Below are 22,054 nucleotides of genomic sequence, written 5' to 3' on the forward strand. Positions count from 1 at the left end.
TCAAAAAAAAAAATTAATATGGTGTTACACAACAGACTTGTGGAGTAAGTTATAGCTCATGGAATAAAAAGCTTCAATAGAAACATAGATATAAAATTGCCTGGGTAATAAGAAACAGCAGTGGTTAATGGATTTTCCTTCTCTCCAGTGTAGAGGATTATTTGTTGCGGAAGCCCCAAGGGGGCACCATTTCAACACTAGCTCTTCCTACAGAGTCACAGATGAACAGAAATACAACCTTAGGTCCAACTCATCCTAAATTAATCTAGCCCCATTTGCCAGTATTGGCCCATATCCCTCTACACCCTTCCTATTCTGTCTGAGAAACTACAGGTGTGAATAACATCCAGTCAACGTCTAATGCAACATATTCAAAGAACCACATAGTGCCTCAACACATTAATTTGAAGCCAAACAATTGGCATATTTATTTAAACATGATGCATTTTTACATTGTTATAGTGCAGCTGTCACAAATGGTGAACATACATTTCAGAGGAGGGAATTGTAAAGTTTTTTTTTCCAGAATTTGGTGATCAATGAAGTCACCTTCTTAAAATACAGCATTTGGACATCAAACCTAAACACAAGAAAAATGGAATTTTTATACATCATACAGAATACATTGAATGTTAACTTTCTAGAAGATCCCTCCAGATTTATAAATTAACTATTTTTAAACAGTAAAGTTAATTAAATACATTTATAATGCTTACAGAATCAGACTCCTTTTAAATTACAACCAATAATTTTCTTGGGCCTAATTTCCATACTTTTATTTGCTCTGTTGAAATAAAAAGTGACAATGTTATTATTTGAGTTCTGACCAGCTAAGTAGATATGCGGGAGCAGAATTAACAGGATTGATGCTTCATCTTTGGGTTTATAACCGTATCTTTAGTAACAATAATATAGCATAATCTACCTGAGTAAATTTATTTTATTCATCAACATCAAGACATCAGTACAGTGTTTGATTTTTCTTCAAGTTAGAAACTGACAGACATGAAGATAACATTTATTTAGGTGAGGTTTTTTTTAAAAAAAGGTCCACAAGTTATCAAAAATAAACTCTTGTGACTGAAAGATTTCAATTAGTTCAGAATTTATCTATAAATCAAATTGTAAAATGCTAGAAAATGTCTTTCAACTTTGTTGCTTCTTTATCTGCTGCCCAAGTTGATCACAATTTGCAGATTTTCTGTTCAATTCTTTTATTTGTGCATATTCTGGTGATTGTCATTTCAGAGAATGACGACCCCAATCCCATGATGCGACTCAGTTTTTAAGAATGAGGTGGAAATCCATTAAATTTTAAACTTATTCATGGAGATATTTTGGCCAATTATAAATTTCTGTCACAAGGATACTTCCTAAATTACAATACCAAATGATCTATACTAATGGCATTTCTATAAATATATAACTCATTAGTTCTTGTCTACATTTAAAAAATAATCATATCAATTTTCACATGTTGCAGTAAACATTAGAAAGGAAGAAGTTACAATGATCAATTTTATTAAACTTGCCTAAAACTTGCAAATTGCACTTCAAGTATAACATTAATCCAAAATGGATATCATTTGCACTACTCATGAAATGTTGATTAGATATCTCTGATGTAGTTTCAATTCCATCTTACAAAATAAGACATATACAGTGCACTTAAATTTTGCAAGTCTTCCACTTCAGAGCCAAAACAGGTTTTTAAAAAAATTATTTTAAATCACATGATTAGGGAAGGATATCTTGAGTTTTACTGAAAGCGTATAACAGGAAAGATTTTGTAAAGAAAATTGTGTGTAACTTCCGGAATTGCAGTAGAACTAATTCACAACTATCAAAAGTGAGACCATTGAACTTTACTATCAGTTGCAACCAATTAATTTTTAAATGGATTACACAAGCATACAAAAATGAAGTGAACTCAATCCAGAAATATGGCCCTTGGAAATGTTAAGAATTTAATTTAGAAAAATAACAAAGAAAGGTGTTCCACCAAGGTTAAGATATTCAAGGCATCTAGGAGCTAGCATATACATTAAGTGTCAATAAAAATCATACAGGTCAATCAGACCTAGTGAGCAACTCAATTTGGGATTCCACCATAAATTTAACCTTAGGTACTGAATGCTAGTACAATGGGTGCTTCTGTGCACCTTCTACAGGACTAAAGACATGTAACCATACATTTGCAAGGGACCAGCCCTGCAATTAGTTCACAGAACCAACAATTCTACATCATTGTTAATTTTATAAATGGTACCCTGTTTATCTTAGTCTAGACAGAAAGATACTTATGGCTTTCAGTAATTTAAAACAAAGGTCTACTTTGTGCAGAGTGCTCTGAAATCAGACTTAGTAATCCAGTGATTCAACTAAAACTTGGGGGCAGTGCAAAACCATTGGAAGCACTAAAAGGTTTCTAACTTGATACTTGGCAAAGTGTAACCTTTTTATTTAACCTAATTGGTTTTTAAGGTGGAAAATACCTGTCTTTAAGGATCTCTATGCAACATAAATGGCTCTATGCAACTTAAATTGGCCACAAAATAAACAGGGGAGAAAAAAGAAAACACAACCCTGAGCATTTGGGATTTTACCGTCCCAGATTTTACTTCATATTAAAGATTCCAGCAGAAGGACAAATTATTGAGATGAACAGTACTAAACTAACTCCTGAAATTATATAGTTGATAAAATGTGGGGCTGATCCAAGGGAAAACATACATCCAGAATCAAACATATATTTGGGTTCTCCCCAAGTTCTATGCTTTTGGCGAAACCATACCCTGCTGGGTCAAGCTGAGTCTCTAATTCATTTTCATTTATGAAATAGTTCTCTTTCCCTTCTCTCCTGAAATAACGGATTTCTCAACTGACCATTGTACAGTCCAGCCTACTTGTAGGGTACTTGGCCCTGGAGACAGATATGATCCTACATAGCAGACTAAGTCTTGCCACTTCAAGGTACCAAGGAGGCTTTTAAATAATTGGGCCAAGCATTCAGGTTTTTGCTGCTGATGCTCAATGCTTAATTATTGCACATGTCCAGTGATCCAAATGTTGGCTTTAGATTAGAGTCACTTGGATTTCAAAAATTAAGGCAAAAATCCTAACTTCAGATACTTCACTTCCCTGGTCTAAACTACCAGAACATCATCTGTGCAATTTTAGATGAACATGCAGTAAAATTACTGAAATTTATGCTTGGTTATATGCTTTGAAATTCAAACCAAATGATCAGGGGTGAATAGGCACATGCGCCATGAGATACTGTCATTCCCAGCCCATTTCAGTGACATTTTCTGAAGGAGAACCCAGATATTATAGTAAAATGAAAATGCAGAATAATTTAGCAAACGTGCAAAGTTACATAATTCATTACCTGTGGGAAGGGGATGGGGCAAAAAAAAACGAACACTCCTTTCTAGAGAAGTTTAATAAAAACTATGCTGGAAAAGAAACCAAATCAAAATTAGCTTCAAAAAAACCAAAAAGCCTCTTGAACTTTTAACTTGTCTGAATTTAGATCTTCTTCCATCCCCTTGCTTTAAGGCAATTCAGAGAGCTGTACGGAAATCCAGCGACTACCAAATCAAAACCAACTTCAATAGTCTGAGCCAATGAGGCTGCACATTCAATTGTGGGAAGTATCACTACTGAGTTTTGCCCTCATCCATCATGGAAAAGTCCAGTTACAATTGTTGTGACAAATAGTTGCAGCACCCCTGACCTATTAAAACTAAAGGCTCTGAAGAGAGATAAGGTGTCCCATCCTGTTGAAGATTTCCCAAGTTAGCACTGACTTCAGATCGAATCGGAAACCTTCAAGTTACCTTACCCTGGTAGACCTAGAATTCTATTACAAAGCAATGTCTGTTGTTTTTCATTGGGATAAAGGAAACTGAATTTAATAATGGAAATACAGGGAGCTGACCCAAATGCCAGGATAAAAGAATTGGAGCTCAAGGTTAGGGACAATATAAAAATGACAGAGATAGAATTCTGTCTCCCATAATTCTTACCCAATACAGTTGTGCACATGTAAGCTTCACACTAGATTTTCATGACACAGTTATGAAGGCAAGTGCAATGTCAGCATTCATTTTAAGGAGGCCAGAATACAATAGCAGAGATATATTGGAGAGGCTGTATGTGACTCTTTTCAGAACATATTTGGAATAATGAGATTCTTGGACTCCTTAACGAAGCAAGGGCAAGATGGCCTTCGAGGGGCTCTAGAGAAAGCTTACAAGGGTGACCCCAAGGATGGAGGGTTTGTCATATGGTGAAGGTTGTGAACTCTGGGTCTGTACTGGATGGAGTTTTGAAAGATAAGGGTATCTGATTGAAACTTACAGAATACAGAGGGGTCTGAACAGAGTGGACATGGAGAAGATGTTTGCACTCATAGGAGAGACTAGGATCAAAGGGCACAGCCTCAGAGTGAAGGGGTGACCCTTTACAACTGTGATGAGGAGGAATGTCTTCAGCCAGAGGGTGGTTAATCTGTGTAACTGCGTAATCTGTGAAATTGTGTATTAATGTGCAATTTCTGCACAGCACTGTGGCGTCCAAGTCATTGGGTGTGTTCAAGACAGAGGTAGGTTCTTGATTAGCAACAGGATCAAGAGTTATGGGGAGAAGGCAGGAGAATGGGGTTGAGAAACATATAGGCTATGATTGAATGGCAGATCTGACTCGATGGGGTGAATGACTAAATTCTATTCCTATTTCTTAAGGTTTAAGTGCAAGATTGCTTCATGGATCTCATCCATCATTTCTTGCACAAGTGGAGCTACATTCAAACTATGGAGCTGAGTGTTGAAATATATTACCTGTTTTACTTGGCATATGCAAAGCCATTTTGCAATTTATATTATTACAAATGCAATTCTGTAAATTGATCTGCACTGGGGTGGGGGGGGGGGGGGGTTTGGTGCACTATATTTGAAAGAAGTTGACAAAAAAAAATCAAATAATAAATTCACAAGGCAGTCCTTTTCTTTTGTTTAGAACTTCTTCTGCTCAGGTCACACCAACAAAATTCCAAATGTTCATATACATAGCTGGTAATTAGAAGTCAGCACTTCTGCTAAGATGGAGAAATATCCAGCATTGCTTTACAGCATCATATCAGTTCCATGCAAGTGACACTTTAGTACTCAATTATATGGCAATTAAGCTTCTGTTAGTCCAATTTTCTTAAAGTTTTAATACAGTGCAATATGTGGCTATGTCAGTGCCATAAAAGAGAAAAGAAAATCTAGGAGTCAGTACACCATCTCTTGTTCCCCAACATAAGGCTTTTGCAAGAATATGAGAGACAGAACAAAACAGCAATTGTAAAACAAGACAAATATGCAGCTGACTAATTACCAGGGTTTTCAATGGACAATGATCTGATTTAATTGTAATGAGTAAATATATAAATTCAGCAGTATAAATTATTTAGAACAAATAGAAGCTTTCAATACAATATTTTTAAAGTAACATTTTAACAAAAGAATTTTTGGAAAATTATTTAACCCATTCACTAGTGGATTTATGTAGCCAACCTTGAGTTACTGACATACAGGGTATTGAAATCATTACTCCATAAATAATGGAGCATTAAATGTTCTAAAGATGCCGACATAAGCACAGATCTTCTTTCTACTCTGTATTCTCTGAAGCACTCCCAAGAAAGTAAATGTTATATTTTGGTGCAAAAAAAATTCAAAAAATCAATGCACTTTTAGAAAAGGGAGTTACCTTTTGGATAGGTAGGCTATCTTGGATGAAATAGGAAATTGGAAATTAAAAACTTCATCTCCTCAGTACACGTTCTTCTTCAATGGAAGTCACAATTTGTCCATTTATAATATAACATTTTCCTCATTTATTCTAATCACTTAATATTTCTTCAAAGTTTGAAATGTTGCCCAAAGCATCAGTGCGTCTGTTCACATTGGTTCCCGAAGTCCCCAAATTCTGTCTGCAATTACGATCCAACAACTTTCATGTTTTCTTCAGTGTCCATTTCCCATGACTTCCTCTATTTAACATAATGATGCAGCAATGCTGCTGTAAACAGTTGACAGCATCCAACTTGGTTTATCCTAGAAAAGGACTTTGCCTCAGAATGAAATTTATTCTTAACTGATCGTGCAACTACAGTTGAAGATGCTGCTGCTCAGGACAGAAAACATTATGCTGGTGCTAGGGCATTTGAAGTGCTACCTGAAAGAAAAATGATGTTTTTTTTAAAACTCTAATACAAACAGACCTTTAATGTGTACTTTACACATCCCAACAGATCCTCGTGTTTTCTAACAATTTGGATAATTACACACTAATTGTTTCAAATTTGTCAAAAACAGCTACAGATGGCTCACATAAGTCTTACTCATCCATCACTCCATTCTCATGGACTGATATTGGCATCTTATGCTCTATAGCATGTTAAAGAATCTATTTCCTGATCATCAAATACATCTATAACTTTGCTCATTCTATCGCTCCAACCTAGTCCAGAATTACATTTGCTCTACATTCCTCAGTTCTCAGACTTAGGCCTTTATGTATTCCCCGTTCACTTTATTGAACTTTAACTGCCTATTAGCAAGTTTTGAGAAGATTTGTACCTCAGGTTGAGGGTCTCGAACCTTCCAGCTCAATGAGCAAACCTACATCCAGAACCTTTAACTACCTATGTTCTATCTGAAAAACACCATTCAAATTCATTTACCATGCCATTTCTTACTCTAAAAATATCCTCATTTTTATTTCTCCACCAAGTTTCCTTATCCATTCAAACTCTCATTATAGCTCAATCCATTTTCTGTTTTATTCAATTTATTGCTTCTCCACCTTTTCATTGCAAGCATGCTGGAAAATATTCCATGATAAAGAGACAACACATTCAAGATACATATTGAATAAATCTTTCAAGATCCACATTCATGCTTAGAGATTTTGCAAATACATGCTGATAAAACTTCATCATTACTTAAAATGTATTGAAATGGGAAAGTGTAAACAACTATACATCAAACTAGAAGATTAAACAATTTAGAAATTACCATGTTGAAAACACAAGAAATATTAGTCCCACATTATTAAGCCCAAGTGGCTAAAAACATGATCAGCAGTTTTCCTCATAATGGAAAAGTGTGAGGCAGTATGTATGCAAAAAAGAACAACTTTCTACTGTTGATACTAACTTGACCTAGGGAACTGAAAACTTGAAGAATTAAACAAACTACTGCTAATGCATAAATAAAAAGAAATGGCAGATGTACCATTAAAGGGACAATTAGGATTAAGTGTACAGTCACCTCAGTTCCATGGGTCATCATTAGACTGTCAATTCCAGATGTTATTGAATCCAAATTTCATCATCTACCATGTTGGAATTCAAACCAGAGTGTCCAAAACCTTACCTGGGTCTCTGGATTAATAGTTTCGCTATAACACCACTAGGTCATCACCTCCCCCTGGTATTCTTGTAATTTTAGTCCAACGAGTGCAAGATGAAACACTCCAGCATCACACATCTTTTCTCATGAATGCTCAATTCCTGTACTACCATGCAATCACTTCATAGTTTAGTCGATTATACACAAAATAGATACCCTGTTGATAAGTGGCCAAATATTTTCTCCTGCTCAAAATTGTCATTTTATAGACTTGACAATTTTCTTTTTGCATCTGATTACGTGTGCTCAGTTTTATTGTGAATCACATGACTCGATATGAATTCATGAGCAACTTGAAGAAAATATAAACCTACAATTTTGCACATTCTACAGGACGATCTTTAAATGATTTTGTTTCCCAGTGAGAAACTGATGGACCAAAAAAATGAACATGACAAATGAACGTAAAAAGAGAAAAATAAAAAGATGATACAAGACCTCAGGGTGTACCTGAAGCTGAAGCAGAGAGCTCTTGTTTTTCAGGCTCTGGAGGTGGATTTGGCACAACGTCCTCTTTCATTTCTGTAGCCATAAACTCATGGACTGCCTTCTCTATCTGTGGTTTGAAAATGTGATACAGCTTTGGATCGACAACCTGAGAGATAATTCTGTCAACGCCTGATTCCAACATGCCTGATCTGGGTTATAAATTAAGATAAAAATTAATTTAGTGCCCTCATAGGTAAGCTTTTCTGTTGCATCAGTTGTTTAGATCAATATTATATTAATTTTTCATACTGCGTTAAAGAGGTTATAAATATAATTTGCATGCATTGAACGATAATTCCTAACTTTAACACCTCATTCTAAAAGTAAAGTTGAGATCAATAGTTGTAAGTATGTTCCTGTGATTACAGTTATATACAGAAACTACAGAAATAAATTTTAGTGATCACAAGACAGTAGGCATTTTTGTAAACTAAAAACAATCTTTAAGTGCCATGTGGTTGTTTGTTACCACTGACAAGGTTTTACCAATGTCAAAAGGTGCTATATAAATCCAACTTCCTACAGTGAATCTTGTATTAGAAATGACACAAAGTACTTGCACAACTGCACCTGAGGTTTGAATTAATACTTGTGACAATTCTATTTATTCCTTCATACAATCAAACAGCAAAACATTTCAAGGAAACAGAAGCTGTGTAATTAATATTGAAGGAACATTGGGGAAGGAAAAATTAATTTGGTAAACAGTTAATAAAAATACTTAGTTAGATTATTAATAAATATTCAAGTTAAGAAAGATCAGAAGAAGGATCAACAAGAAAATTTATAGTATGCACAAATGAATCCTTTCCTATCTGAATCAGACAGAAGATGCAGGTAAAAATATTGAGTTTATTACTCAGGTCAAAAATATGTTTTACACATTAATTTAGAAATACTATTTATAGTCATACAGCATGGAAACAGACCCTTCGGTCCAACTAGTCAACTCCAGCCATGTTCCCAAACTAAACTAGTCTCGCTGGCATTTGGTCTACATCCCTCTGAACTTTTCCTATTCATCTATTTATCCAAATGTCTTTTAAATGTTCTAACTGTACCTGCATCCACCACTGTTTCTCATAATTAATTCCACACACAAATCACTCTTTTAAAAAAAAAAGTTGTCCTTCAAGCCCTTTTAAAAAAGGAACGTTCTGCTCTCACCTTAAAAATATGCCCCCTAAAAAAATTACCCAATGAATACAGTCCGCCAATTTCTGAGCAACAAACCCAAACAAACAGACAAAACACATCCACTCTCCCCTACAAAGACATGTCGGAAATGACTGCCAGACTACTCAGACCCCTCGGCATCATGGTAGCCCACAAACCCAACAACTAAAACAGCAGCTCATGAACTTGAAAGACCCTAGACAGCCAACAAGCAAAACTAAATGTCATTTACAAAATACCGTGCAAGAACTGTAACAAGCACTACATTGGACAAACAAGCAGAAAACTAGGCATCAGGATACATGAACATCAACTAGCCACAAAACAATATGACCCATTCTCACTAGTATCCCTACATACAGATGAGGAAGAACACCACTTCTAGGGAGACAACACGTCCATCCTAGGACAAGCCAAACAGAGAGACCCACGAGAATTCCGAGAAGCATGGCATTCCAACTGGAACTCTATCAACAAACACATTGACTTGGATCCCATTTACCATACCCTAAGAAAAAGAACAGGAAATGACGTCACCACAAAAAATGATATCACCAACCCAAGGAAACTCAAACATATATACAGAAAGCAGGCTACACCACCGGTGCTTCATTCGGAGGCTTAGTGAAGATGTTACTCAGTATGGTGATGAAATGTCTGAAAATGAACCTTCCAGCTCAGCGAGCAAACCGACATCCAGAACCTCAACCTGAGCTACAAATCTTCTCAAAACTCACTAATGCCCCCTAGTTTTGAACTCCTCCACCCGAAGGAAAAGACCCTTTATAGTTACCTTATCTGCACCCCTCAAGAGTTTATAAACCTCTATAAAAAGGTCACCCCGCAATCTTCTATGCACCAGCAAAAAAAAAATCCCAGCTTACTCACCAAATCCGTTCTTAAAACTCAAACCTTCTATTCCTGGTAACAATCTTTTCTGAACCCTGTCCAATTTAATAATATCCTTCCTATAGAAGGGTGACCAGAACTGTACACAGTTCTCCATAAGAGGCCTCACCAACATCCTGTACAACCTCAACATAACATCCCAACTTCTATACCCAAAGGTCTGAGCAATGAAAGCAAGCGTACCAAATGCCTTCTTAACCACCCTGTCTATCCGTGATGTAAATTTCAAAGAATTATGCACCTGAACTCCCAAGTGTCTCTGCTCTACAACACTGCCTAGGGCCCAAAGTCCTGCCCTTGTTCGTTTTACCAAAATGCAATGCCTCACATTTATCCAAATTAAACTCCATTTACCACTGCTCAACTCAGTGACCCAATTGATCAAGATCTCTTTGTAATCTTAGATAACCTTCCTCACTGTCCACTGTATTGCAAATTTTGGGGTCACCTGCAATTTACAAACATTGCCTCCTATATTTTAATCCAAATCATTTATATAAGTAACAAACAGAAGAAGAAGTGGAACCAGTAATGATCACCACTAGTCACAGGTCTCCAATCCAAAAAACAACCCTCTACCATCACCCTCTTTTTTTCCCACAGACTCATGTAGTTTCGTGAAGATTATTACTAAGTTCACAAACATGAAGACAGTGATTGCAGTATAGACGAACTAACAAATCTACAGATATGTGCTAACAGTTATATGAGCAATACTCTGAAAAACTGTCAATGACAGTGAAAATTTAAGAGAGTGAAAAAGAAGTTTGAGATTGTTGACTATTCTGGAAAAGGATGAAAAATTACTTTTCAGGAATGATTTCAAAACCAGAATTTATAACCAAATAGATATTAAACGTATTACAGCCAAGTTATTTTGATGGTAGTGTAAAGTTCTACCCTCCTTTATTTCATTTATCCAAGACTACTGTTGTTGAGTTTTCAGAGAAATTTAACAATGAAGCAAATTCTATCCATATAGCTTGCTTGTTAAACTCAATACTATTGCGAGCAACCTTTTTATTTCCTTCGGTATAAGGCTGATCAAAACATATTAGTTTGCAACTTAAAAGGACAGAACATTTGGAAAGAGGTTAGATTATAAACTAACAATCTAGAAGCTATTAACTGAAGCACCTAGATGCTGCCTAACATTCAGTAACACTTCCAATGATCATAATCTTAGACATCAAAACATAAAATACTAAAATGGTAGCAAATGTATGTTCCTTCAATTCTAAAGGTTCTGAAAGTTGTATGCTTTAGCAAAAGAGGTCAATTTTAGATCAGAGGAAAATGCTTCTCTACATCTGACTTCGCAAGTGTTTTCAATATTTTAAAGAGCCCAGATTACCCCTCAATCTTTTATGTTCAAGCACAACAACAAATATTTGGATAGCACCTTAATGTAATAAAATGACTTAAGGTGCCCCTTTGTGACATTATTCAACCAGAAAAATGGCATCGAATCAAAGGGATATTAGGACTGATGACTAAAATCTATCGATTTGGCCAAGCATTTGAACTCTTCAAGGAGGAAAGGAATTTCAGAGCACAGGGTGTAGACAACTGATTATGTAAACAATGATGCAGCTGTTTAAAATTTTGAATTCTCAAAAGTCTGGAATTAGAGGAGTTCAGATATCTAGAAGAACTGATGGAAATTAGAGATAAGGAACAGCAAGGTCCTGAAAGGTTTTCAAAACAAACAAGATGGAAAGGCAAGTGCACAGGACGACACAAAGATACAGACTGGTAAAGCAAGTGGGCAATAACTTGGCAGATAGAATATACTGTGGGAAAATATGAGGTTCTGCACTTTGGCAGAAAGAATAGAGGAGTTGAATATTATTTAAATTGATGACAACAGAAATTTACAGCACAGAGGGATTTGGGAGTCCTTGTGCATGAATCTCAAAAAGCTTACAAGTTCAGGTGGTAACAGGAAAGGCAAATGGAATCTTGGCCTTTATTTCAAAGGGAATAGAGTATAAAAATAGAAAAGGTTTGCTAAAACTATAACTGTAATATTGTGAACAATTTTGAGCCCTTTCCCTAAGGAAAAATATACTGACATTGAAGGTGGTCCATAGAAGGTTCACTAGGCTGATCCCAGGTGTGGACAGACTATATTACAAGGAGATGTTGAGTAAGTTGGGCACATATTCACAGGAGTTTACAGGAATGAGAGATGAACTCACTGAAACATACAAAATTCTTAGGGACTCGATAGGTCAATGTGGAAAGGTTGTATCCCCTTATGGGAGACTGTAGGACCAGAGAGCATCATCTCAAAATCAGGGGTTGCCCTTTTAAGGCAAAGATGAGGAATTAGTCTCTCAAACAATACTGTGTGGAATTTTCTTTTACCATAATTCATTAAGTATATTTGAGAATGAGATAGACAGATAAAAAAAAAACATAGGTTATGGGGAAAAAGGCAAGAAAATGGAGATAAGGATTAACAGATTAGCAATATTCTCATTGAATGCACAGCAGACTCAAAAGGCTGAATGGCCTGCTTTTGCTCCTTATGATCTTATGAAAATTTTGAAAATCGTTTAATCTGCAGTCAGTGTAGCATAGTGGTGATTAGTGCAAGTTGGGCATGGGCAAAAGTCTTAGATTCGCTTAATATGACTAATTAAGCCTAGAAGTAACAAAAGGATGAAAGAGCATTTTAGCAGCAGAAGAGCTGAGGCAGGGTGAACATGGACGATGTCAAGGAGGTACAAATAGGAACCTTAGTGTCAGAATGGATAGTGTCAGATATTCACAGCACAGGCGGCCATTCAGTCCATTGTGTCCATGTGGGTCAACGAATCTGAATGCACAAATCCTATTTTCCAGCTTTTGGCCCTTTAGCCCTGGTCGCTGTGCCGACACAAGTGAATATCTAAATATTGCTTAAAAGGTTGCAAGTGTTTTTGACTCAATCATCCTTTCAGACAAAGAAGTTCCAGTCTCTCACCACTGTCCATGAAAAAATTCTCAACACTCCTCAGCCTTTGATTCTTTACCTTTAACCTAAGCCCCCTGGCTATTTCATCACCTACTAATGGAAAAACTGCCTTTCTATCCATCCTATCAATGTCCCTCATGATTTATACATTTCTGTCAGGCCCCCTTTCAACCTTCACTGCTCTGAGGTAAGCAGCCTTTGGCTATTTAATTTATCTTCATACTCAGATCACCCCCAATGCAAGCAGCATTCTGATAAGTCACCTCTATAGCCCCTCTGGAGCAACTACATCCTTCCTATAATAGACCAGAACTGCATGTAATATGCCACTTGTAGTTTAATCAGCATTTTCTATGGTTCCAGCATAACCTCCTTGCTTGTTTTCTCCACAACCATTTGATGAAGGAGAGGTGGTCCGAAAACCACTGCTTCCAAATAACCTTTTGGACTATGACATGGTATTGTGAGATTTTTAACTTTGTCCACCCTAGTCCAACACCAGCACCTCCAAGTCATTCTTGCTCTTTCAGCTATTAAAGTCAAGTATTCCATATGCTTTCTTAATCACTTTATCTACCTCCCTGGCTACTTTAAGGGTCTGTGGACATGCACATCAAGATCCCTCTGATTGTCAGTACATTTAAGGGTCCTACTGTTCGTTGTGTAATCACTTGCTTTGTTAGGCCTGCCCAAGAACATTATCTCACACTTTACTGCATTGAATTTCATTCACTACTGCTCTGCGCAGCTGGTCAGTTTATTAACATCCTTCTGCAGTTTACAGCTATCCTCCTAATTCAATTTTTGCGTCACATGGACTTTTCAATCATACCCCCTCCATTTAAGTCCAAATCAGTCATGTTCGTCACATACAGTAAGTGCCTCAGTACCAGCCTTGCAGAACTCTAACAGAAACAGACTTCCAGTCACAGAAGCATTCCTCTACCACCATACTCTGCCTTCTGCTATTCAGCTAATTTTGGATCCAACATAACAAATGGATCCCATGACCTCTTACTTTCTGGACCAGTATGCTCCGACAGACAATGATTAGATCCCTTTCTAAAGTCCATGTAAACCACATCAAATCATTTACCCTCATGAACACGCCTCGTTACTTCTTCAAACTTGTAATTAAATTAGTCAATTACAACTTTCCTTGAACCTAACCATCTTGACTAACTATTCCTGATTAATCAGTATTCGCCAGGTGGAGATATTGTCTGTTCCTTAATTCTTCCAAGTAACTACCCACCACTGATGTTAGACTGCTTTAAATGAGAGGCAACAAGTGTGGAACAAGAAGATTCTAAAGGAGGCAAAAATGCCACTGACAGATTGTGTACTAGGTCAGCAATAAGAGTGAGCACTGGACAGGGAGGAGACTGACAAAAATCAGCCTCTAGCCAGTGTACTGATTGGGAAAGTTAATAAGACAATCCAATAAGCCAGTTGGGGTTACTGGCCAAAAATAGACAGTGGCAAGTGTTTCAATGCTTGGGAGAAAGTAGAGTTATAGAGGGAAGTTGTAAATTTACCTAAGAGGAAGTTGTATAGTCATACAGCATGGAAACAGACGCTTCAATCTGTTTTATGCATACTGACCAGACATCATATCTAGTCTCATTTACCAGCATTTGGCCTAGATCCCTCTAAACCATTCCTATTAATTTATCCATTCGGGTGCCTTTTAAATGCTGTAACTGTACTCCCCTCCACCACTTTGTCTGTCCGCTTGTTCCAGATATATACATATCACTCTCTGTGAAAAAAGTCACTCCTCAGATTCTTTTTAAATTTTTCCTCTCTCGCCTTAAACCAATTTCCTCTAGTTTTGGACTCCCTCACCCTAGGAAAAAAAAGATTAGATTACTTACAGTGTGGAAACAGGCCCTTCGGCCCAACAAGTCCACACCGACCCGCCTTTTTCCTCTCTCGCCTTAAACCAATTTCCTCTAGTTTTGGACTCCCTCACCCTAGGAAAAAAGAGACTTTGGCTATACACTGTTTCCATGCCCCTCATGATTTTATACAGCTCTGTAAAGGTCATCCTTCAACCTCTGACACTTTGGGGAAAAAAAGCACCAGCCTATTCAGCCTCTCCCTATAGCTTAAATCCTGCAGTGCTGGCAACATGCTTGTAAATGTTTTTTTGTACCTTCTCAAGGTTAACAATGTTGGAGGTATATATAAGTATGTAGAAGGGGAGATACGGATGGTTGGGGGGGGGGGTGGCGGGTAGGGGATAGGATGGTGAGGTAGGGATAGGTGAACATAAGTAGAGGGTACGACGTGGTTGGTCAATGGGAGGAATGAATCCGGTTGGTAACTGGAAGGAAGGGTTGATCAGAGGACTGGAAGGGAGGGGGAGTTGCCTGAAAGGGAGTAATTTGAAATTTGAGAACTCAACGTTAAGTCCAACAGGCTGCAGGCTGCCCTGGTGGAAGATGAAGTGTTGTTCCTTCAATTTGCGATCTGATTTGCTGTGGCAATGGAGGAGGCCAAGGATGGTCATGTTGGAAAGGGAGTGGGAAGGGGAATTAAAATGGGTGATGACTGGGACGTCAGGTTGGCCTTTGTGGGTCCTCCTCCACTTGGCTTCTTCCACCTCCAACTGTCACAGCCACCAGCCTGTACCCACCCTCGACCTTTTCGTTGCTGACTGCCGACGTGACATCAGCCACCTCAATTTCTCCACACCCCTTACCCACTCCAACTTCACCCCTCCGAATAAGCAGCGCTCCATTCTCTCCGGACCAACTCTCGTTTTACCATCAAACTCACTGACAAAAGGTGATAGTGTGGAGGTCGGACATCTATGCTACAGAGGTCAAATGCCAGCTGTCTGACACATCCTACCACCCCCTTGACCATGACCCCATTATGACCCATCAGGCCAAAATTCAATCGCACAATCTATGACTTCATCACCTCCGGTTGAGAAACTGTAAAAGATAAGAGCAGGTAGGGAAAGAGTTGAGTTTTGAGTTTTGTGAAACAAAAGGTTCAGCTAGCATAGCTCGGATCAGGTAAGAACTTGCCGTAAACAATGGGGTGCTGGAGGCAAGTGTTGTGGGTTAACAAGGTGGAAAAGCATTCATTATGTAAAGCCATTTAACAAGATGAAGAAGCATTCAGTATGTAAACTCAGTTAACAAGGTGAGAAGTATTCATTATGTGAAGCCAGTTAACAAGGTTAAGAACATTCACTGTATAACAGCAGATGGCTTAACCTTTACTCCTGACACTCGCTGATTGTAATGGTCACACAATCAATATGCATGATGCCTCATCTGGATGCTCCTCCTTACAAATGACTATATAATTAATTTAAAAACTGCTGTTCGAGAGAAAACTGAGAACTTATGTCCCTGTGCACATGGGCGATCGTTCTCACTCCCTCGAGGGCCCGGAATAAAGATGAAGGTAAAGCTATACTGTGTCTCTGAGCATTTTGCTTTCACAGAGGCAGGAACAGGATGGCAATATTAGCGTAGTCGGCAGCATCCAAACAAATAGTTATGATCAGACGGTGTTAGCGATTGCCCGGAACATTGGTATCTCGAGATGGACTGGCCCACAAGGTAAGACTTTAAACTTTGGTCCCTTTCGATATTCCTGTGTGTCGGAAATGGTCCCCTCGTTCAATCTCTCTCTATTCTACGGACTCCTTGAACAATAATTACTTCAGTTGAGAAACAGTTTCGTAAGCGCACTGAAGAACACAGGTTAAAGTCCTCTGAGCTGTTTTGGGGGAAGAGGTTTAATTGAGGTTCAAGTCCTCTGCGCTGTATTGGGGATTTAATGGAGGTTCAAGTCTACCTCACTGTATTGGAGTATGAGTCGCCTGGGGTTAATTGAGGTTCAAGTCTGCTGTGTCACGTTGGGGTTTGAGTCCTCTGGGTTAAGTTGAGGTTCAAGTCCTCCACACAGTACTGGGGTTTGAGTCTTCTGTGTTTGGGTGGGATTTGAGCCCTCATGAGGAGTAAAGTGAGGAAGGGGTTAAAGCTCTCAGTGGCAAAATTTGAGGCTTTGCGAGTCTTTGTTCGGGAGGGGGGCGGGGAAAGAGAGTGGCTTGAACTGTGGTGCCCCGTGGTCCGCTTGAAGGGCTTTCTCTTTTTATAAGTGTAATTTCATTGAAAGGATGCCAAAATAAAATGCTGAAATTAAGGTTGCACTCGTACTTCGGTCAGAAAAGGCAGTTTCAACGCAAGTTGTGCCATGCAGTGTTTGATATTTAAATATTTTGTTTGTTAAAATACTGGTTTAGAAAATCCTTTAAATAACTGTTCTGCTTTGTTTGAATCAGGATTTCAATTCAATGTGTTTTGTGAACTATGTAATAGGGTAGATTTTGTTTTTTCCATTGAAACTGTACAACATCATGGTCTTTTTAAAATTATCAAATTTGTAACCTTAAAACAAATTGATTGAGTGCCTTGAGCCCCTGATTTGTCTGAAATTCTACAATGCCTGTTTAAAAAAAAAAGTGGGTCAGTAGTCATGCTTTAGCAAAATGAGGGTATTGTATTAAAATATCTTTGCTGCTGCTGTGTTTTTAATGCAGAATGTTCACAAAAAGAAGAGTGCATTTTTAGTTTGATGTTTTGTTAAGATTTTCTAGAGGATATTAGAACTCGAGGCTGACAGTTTAAATTCTTTCAATTATTATAAAGACTTCATTGGCCCCCTTCATACTGCAAATTCAAAGAATGTTAATCTCTACCAAAGTTGCCACATTCAGATTTTTTTGGGGGGAAAGTTTCATTTGGAGGACATATTTTAAAGTATTCAGCATTTGTTTCCCATGAATATTTGCGATTTAAATCTGAACTGAAACTGCCTCTTCAATTGCTAAAGCACAGGAAACATTTGTTTTCTTGCTGTCCCAGACTTTTGAAATACTTTTCCTGACAGCTTTCACATTGATACTTGGCTAATTTGTTAAAAAGAAATTTTTTTTTGAATAACCTAGATTACTCCCAGTGCTACGAGGGCAGGAATAGAAGGATGGAGCAGATGAATGCATGGCTGAGGAGCTGGTGTTTGGGAGGAGATATTTGGGTGGAACTGAGAAATAAGAAAGGGATAACCACCTTATTGGGATTGTATTATGGACCCCCTAATAGTCAGAGGGAAATTGAGAAACAAACTTGTAAGGAGATCTCAGCTATCTGTAAAAATAATAGGGTGGTTATGGTAGGGGATTTTAACTTTCCAAACATAGACTGGGACTGCCATAGCGTTAATGGTTTAGACGGAGAGGAATTTGTTAAGTGTGTACAAGACAATTTTCTGATTCAGTATGTGGATGTCCCTACTAGAGAAGGTGCAAAACTTGACCTACTCTTGGAGAAATAAGGCAGGGCAGGTGACTGAGGTGTCAGTGGGAGAGCACTTTGGGACCAGCGACCATAATTATATTAGATTTAAAATAGTGATGGAATAGGTTGGACCAGGTCTAAAAGATGAAGTTCTAAATTGGAGAAAGGCCAATTTTGACAGTATTAGGCAAGAACTTTCTAAAGCTAATTGGGGGCAGATGTTCGCAGGTAAAGGAATGGCTGGAAAATGGGAAGCCTTCAGAAATGAGATGACAAGAATCCAGAGAAAGTATATTCCTGTCAGAGTGAAAGGAAAAGGCTGATAGATATAGGGAATGCTGGATGACTAAAGAAATTGAGGATTTGATTAAGAAAAAGGAAGCCTATGTAAGGTACAGACAGGATAGATCAAGTGAATCCTTAGAAGAGTATGAAGGAAGTAGGAGTATATGTAAGAGGGAAATCAAAAGGGCAAAAAGGGGACATGAGATAGCTTTGGCAAATAGAATTAAGGAAAATCTAAAGGGTTTTTACAAATACATAAAGGACAAAAGATAAACGAGGGAGAGAATAGGGCCCCTCAAAGATGAGCAAGACGGCCTTTGTGTGGAGCCACAGAAAATGGGGGAGATATTTTGCATCAGTATTTACTGTGGAAAAGGATATGGAAGATATAGACTGTAGGGAAATAGATGGTGACATCTTGCAAAGTGTCCAGATTACAGAGCAGGAAGTGCTGGATGACTTGAAACAGTTAAAGGTGGATAAATCCCCAGGACCTGATCAGGTGTACCAGAGAACTCTGTGGGAAGCTAGCGAAGTGATTGCTGGGCCTCTTGCTGAGATATTTGCATCATCGATAGTCACAGGAGAGGTGCCGGAAGACTGGAGGTTAGCAAACATGATGCCACTGTTTAAGAAGGGTGGTAAGGACAAGCTAGGGAACTATAGACCAGTGAGCCTGACCTCGGTGGTGGGCAAGTTGATGGAGGGAATCCTGAGGGACAGGATGTACATGTATTTGGAAAGGCAAGGACTGATTAGGGATAGTCAACATGCGTGGGAAATCATGTCTCAGAAACTTGAATGAATTTTTTTGAAGAAGTAACAAAGAGGATTGATGAGGGCAGAACGGTAGATGTCATCTATATGGACTTCTGTAAGGCGTTCGACAAGGTTCCCCATAGGAGACAGATTAGCAAGGTTAGATCTCATGGAATACAGGGAGAACTAGCCATTTGGATACAGAACTGGCTCAAAGGTAGAAGACAAGAGGGTGGTAGTGGAGGGTTGTTTTTCAGACTGGAGGCCTGTGACCAGTGGAGTGCCACAAGGATCGGTGCTGGGTCGTCTACCTTTTGTCATTTACATAAATAATTTGAATATGAGCATAAGAGGTACAGTTAGTAAGTTTGGTATAGTCCATTATACCAAAATTGGAGGTATAGTGGACAACGAAGAGGGTTACCTCAGATTACAACAGGATCTTGACCAGATGGGCCGATGGGCTGAGAAGTTTAATCTGAGTTTAATTCAGATAAATGTGAGGTGCTGCATTTTGGGAAAGTAAATCTTAGCAGGATTTATACACTTAATGGTAAGGTCCCAGTGAGTGTTGCTGAACAAAGAGACCTTGCAGTGCAGGTTCATAGCTCCTTGAAAGTGGGGTCGCAGGATAGTGAAGACAGCGTTTGGTATGTGGTCTTTTATTGATCAGAGTATTGAGTACAGGAGTTAGGAGGTCATGTTGCGGCTGTACAGGATATTGATTGGGTCACTGTTGGAATATTGCATGCAATTCTGGTCTCCTTCCTATCGGAAAGATGTTGTGAAACTTGAAAGGGTTCAGAAAAGATTTACAGGGATGTTGCCAGGGTTGGAGGATTTGAGCTATAGGGAGAGGCTGAACAGGCTAAGGCTGTTTTCCCTGGAGCGTCGGAGGCTGAGGGGTGACCTTATAAGAGGTTTACAAAATTATGAGGGGCATGGACAGGATAAATAGACAAAGTCTTTTCCCTAGGGTCGGGGAGTCCAGAACTAGAGGGCATAGGTTTAGTGTGAGAGGAGAAAGATATAAGAGACCTATAGGGCAACTTTTTCACATAGAGGGTGGTATGGGTATAGAATGAGCTGCCAGAGGAAGTGGTGGAGGCTGGTACAATTGCAACATTTAAAATGCATTTGGATGGGTCTATGAATAGGAAGGGTTTAGAGGGATATCGGCCGGGTGTTGGCAGGTGGGACTAGATTGGGTTGAGATATCTGGTCGGCATGGACAGATTGAACCGAAGAGTCTGTTTCCATGCTGTACATCTCTATGACGCTATAACCTGAACGGCATCTCCCAAGGGTTTGATTTTAGGATCATTGACTCTTGTTTATAATTGACCGAATTGTTCAGGGAGTACAATTTAGAAGTTTATGGATTGTATAAAATGTGACAATGTCATAAACAGTGAACAGAGTAATAGACTTGAAGAATTCAAAGAATGTTGAAATAGGCTGACACAATTTAGTGTGACTGTCTTCATACTGATAACCACCTTGGCAAGGAAGGAATGAGAAAGGAAGTGCAAAGATACTTTCAGCAGCTGACACCATCTCTAGAGTTTCTCTACTCACAGGTAAAGCGTGCCTTTCGACCACAGCCTGCCCTTCCACAACCTGATCCAATCAGCTCCCCAATCATGAGCACGAAAAGAGAAACTAAACAAAAGTGAAGATAGCGGTACGATTTTTGTCAGTGGCCTTCTAACGGACATAAACCCACGTGAGCTTTACCTTGTCTTTCGATCATTTAAGGGATATGATGGTACACTGACCAAGCTAACATCAAAACAACCAGTTGGGTTTGTTACATTTAACAGCAGAGGAGGAGCAGACGTAGCAAAGAATACTGCGTTCACTTTGCCTGCTCCTGCAGCTGCAGCACTGCACACTTAGATGCGCTGGTCTCTTCCATCTGAAGCATATCCGGAAGGATGGAAGTCTCGTCAGTTTTGTTTAAGTATTTAACTGCCCTTTTCTAAGAATTCAGATTTCTCCACGAGTGATGCAGAAGGACCGGACTGGATTTTGTTTTCAGGTTGGACTTTACTGAAGGAGAGTTTGGAGAACTGGCTCATTTCCACTCGACTTGGAGGGGACAGAGTGGTCAGTAAGGACTGTGGATTTAAGAACTTTACTGGTGATTTTTTTTTCCACATGAGAGGATTCTTCAAATTCTATTTACTGTAATGGACTAGTAATTTTTGTTGTTATAATCATTGTATGCTGTGTGTCAATAACTGGCTTAAATACTAGCTGTCAGAGTCTTATGCAAGCTGGTAGCGCCATTTAGGTGGTTATCATGAAATGATAAAAGGAGGAAATGAGAAAGTGTATATGGTATGAGCAAGTAAGGAGAGTGTTAAGTTTTGTGAAACAAAAAAGGTTCAGCTAGCATGACTCCAATCAGATAAGAATTTGGAGTAAACAATGGGGTGCTGGAGGCAAGGGTTGTGGGTTCACAAGGTGGAAAATCATTCATTATGTAAAGCAATTTAATAAGATGAAGAAGCATTCGGTATGTAAAGTCCGTTAACTAAGGTGAAAATTATTCATTATGCGAAGCCAGTTAACAAGGTTAAGAACATCCATTGTGTAACAGCAGATGGCTTAATCTTTACTATTGACACTCACTGATTGTAACGGTTACCCAATCAATATGTATGTTGCTTAATCTGGAT

The 22,054-nt window shown here is 38.5% G+C and overlaps 1 protein-coding gene across 6 annotated transcripts in view; it reads right to left on the reverse strand.

Moving 5' to 3' along the window:
• Nucleotides 1-399: 399 nt before the first annotated feature.
• Nucleotides 400-22,054, reverse strand: part of bod1 (biorientation of chromosomes in cell division 1) — a 35,354-nt gene continuing 13,699 nt past the window's right edge. For 2 of the 6 annotated variants that reach the window (XM_043703861.1, XM_043703866.1), the window contains exons 3-5: nt 20,949-21,032; nt 7,917-8,104; nt 400-580 (exon numbers count right to left, since the gene is read on the reverse strand). In XM_043703861.1, the coding sequence (XP_043559796.1) occupies nt 546-580; nt 7,917-8,104; nt 20,949-21,032 (307 nt within the window). In that variant the 3' untranslated portion in view covers nt 400-545. Of the gene's footprint in view, nt 581-5,760; nt 6,229-7,904; nt 8,105-20,948; nt 21,033-22,054 lie in introns of all 6 variants that reach the window. The other 4 variants (XR_006313642.1, XR_006313641.1, XM_043703862.1 and 1 more) reach the window with 4 other exon arrangements.

Source organism: Chiloscyllium plagiosum, chromosome 14 (assembly GCF_004010195.1).
Source record: "Chiloscyllium plagiosum isolate BGI_BamShark_2017 chromosome 14, ASM401019v2, whole genome shotgun sequence".
In the NCBI taxonomy this organism is placed as follows: domain Eukaryota; kingdom Metazoa; phylum Chordata; class Chondrichthyes; order Orectolobiformes; family Hemiscylliidae; genus Chiloscyllium; species Chiloscyllium plagiosum.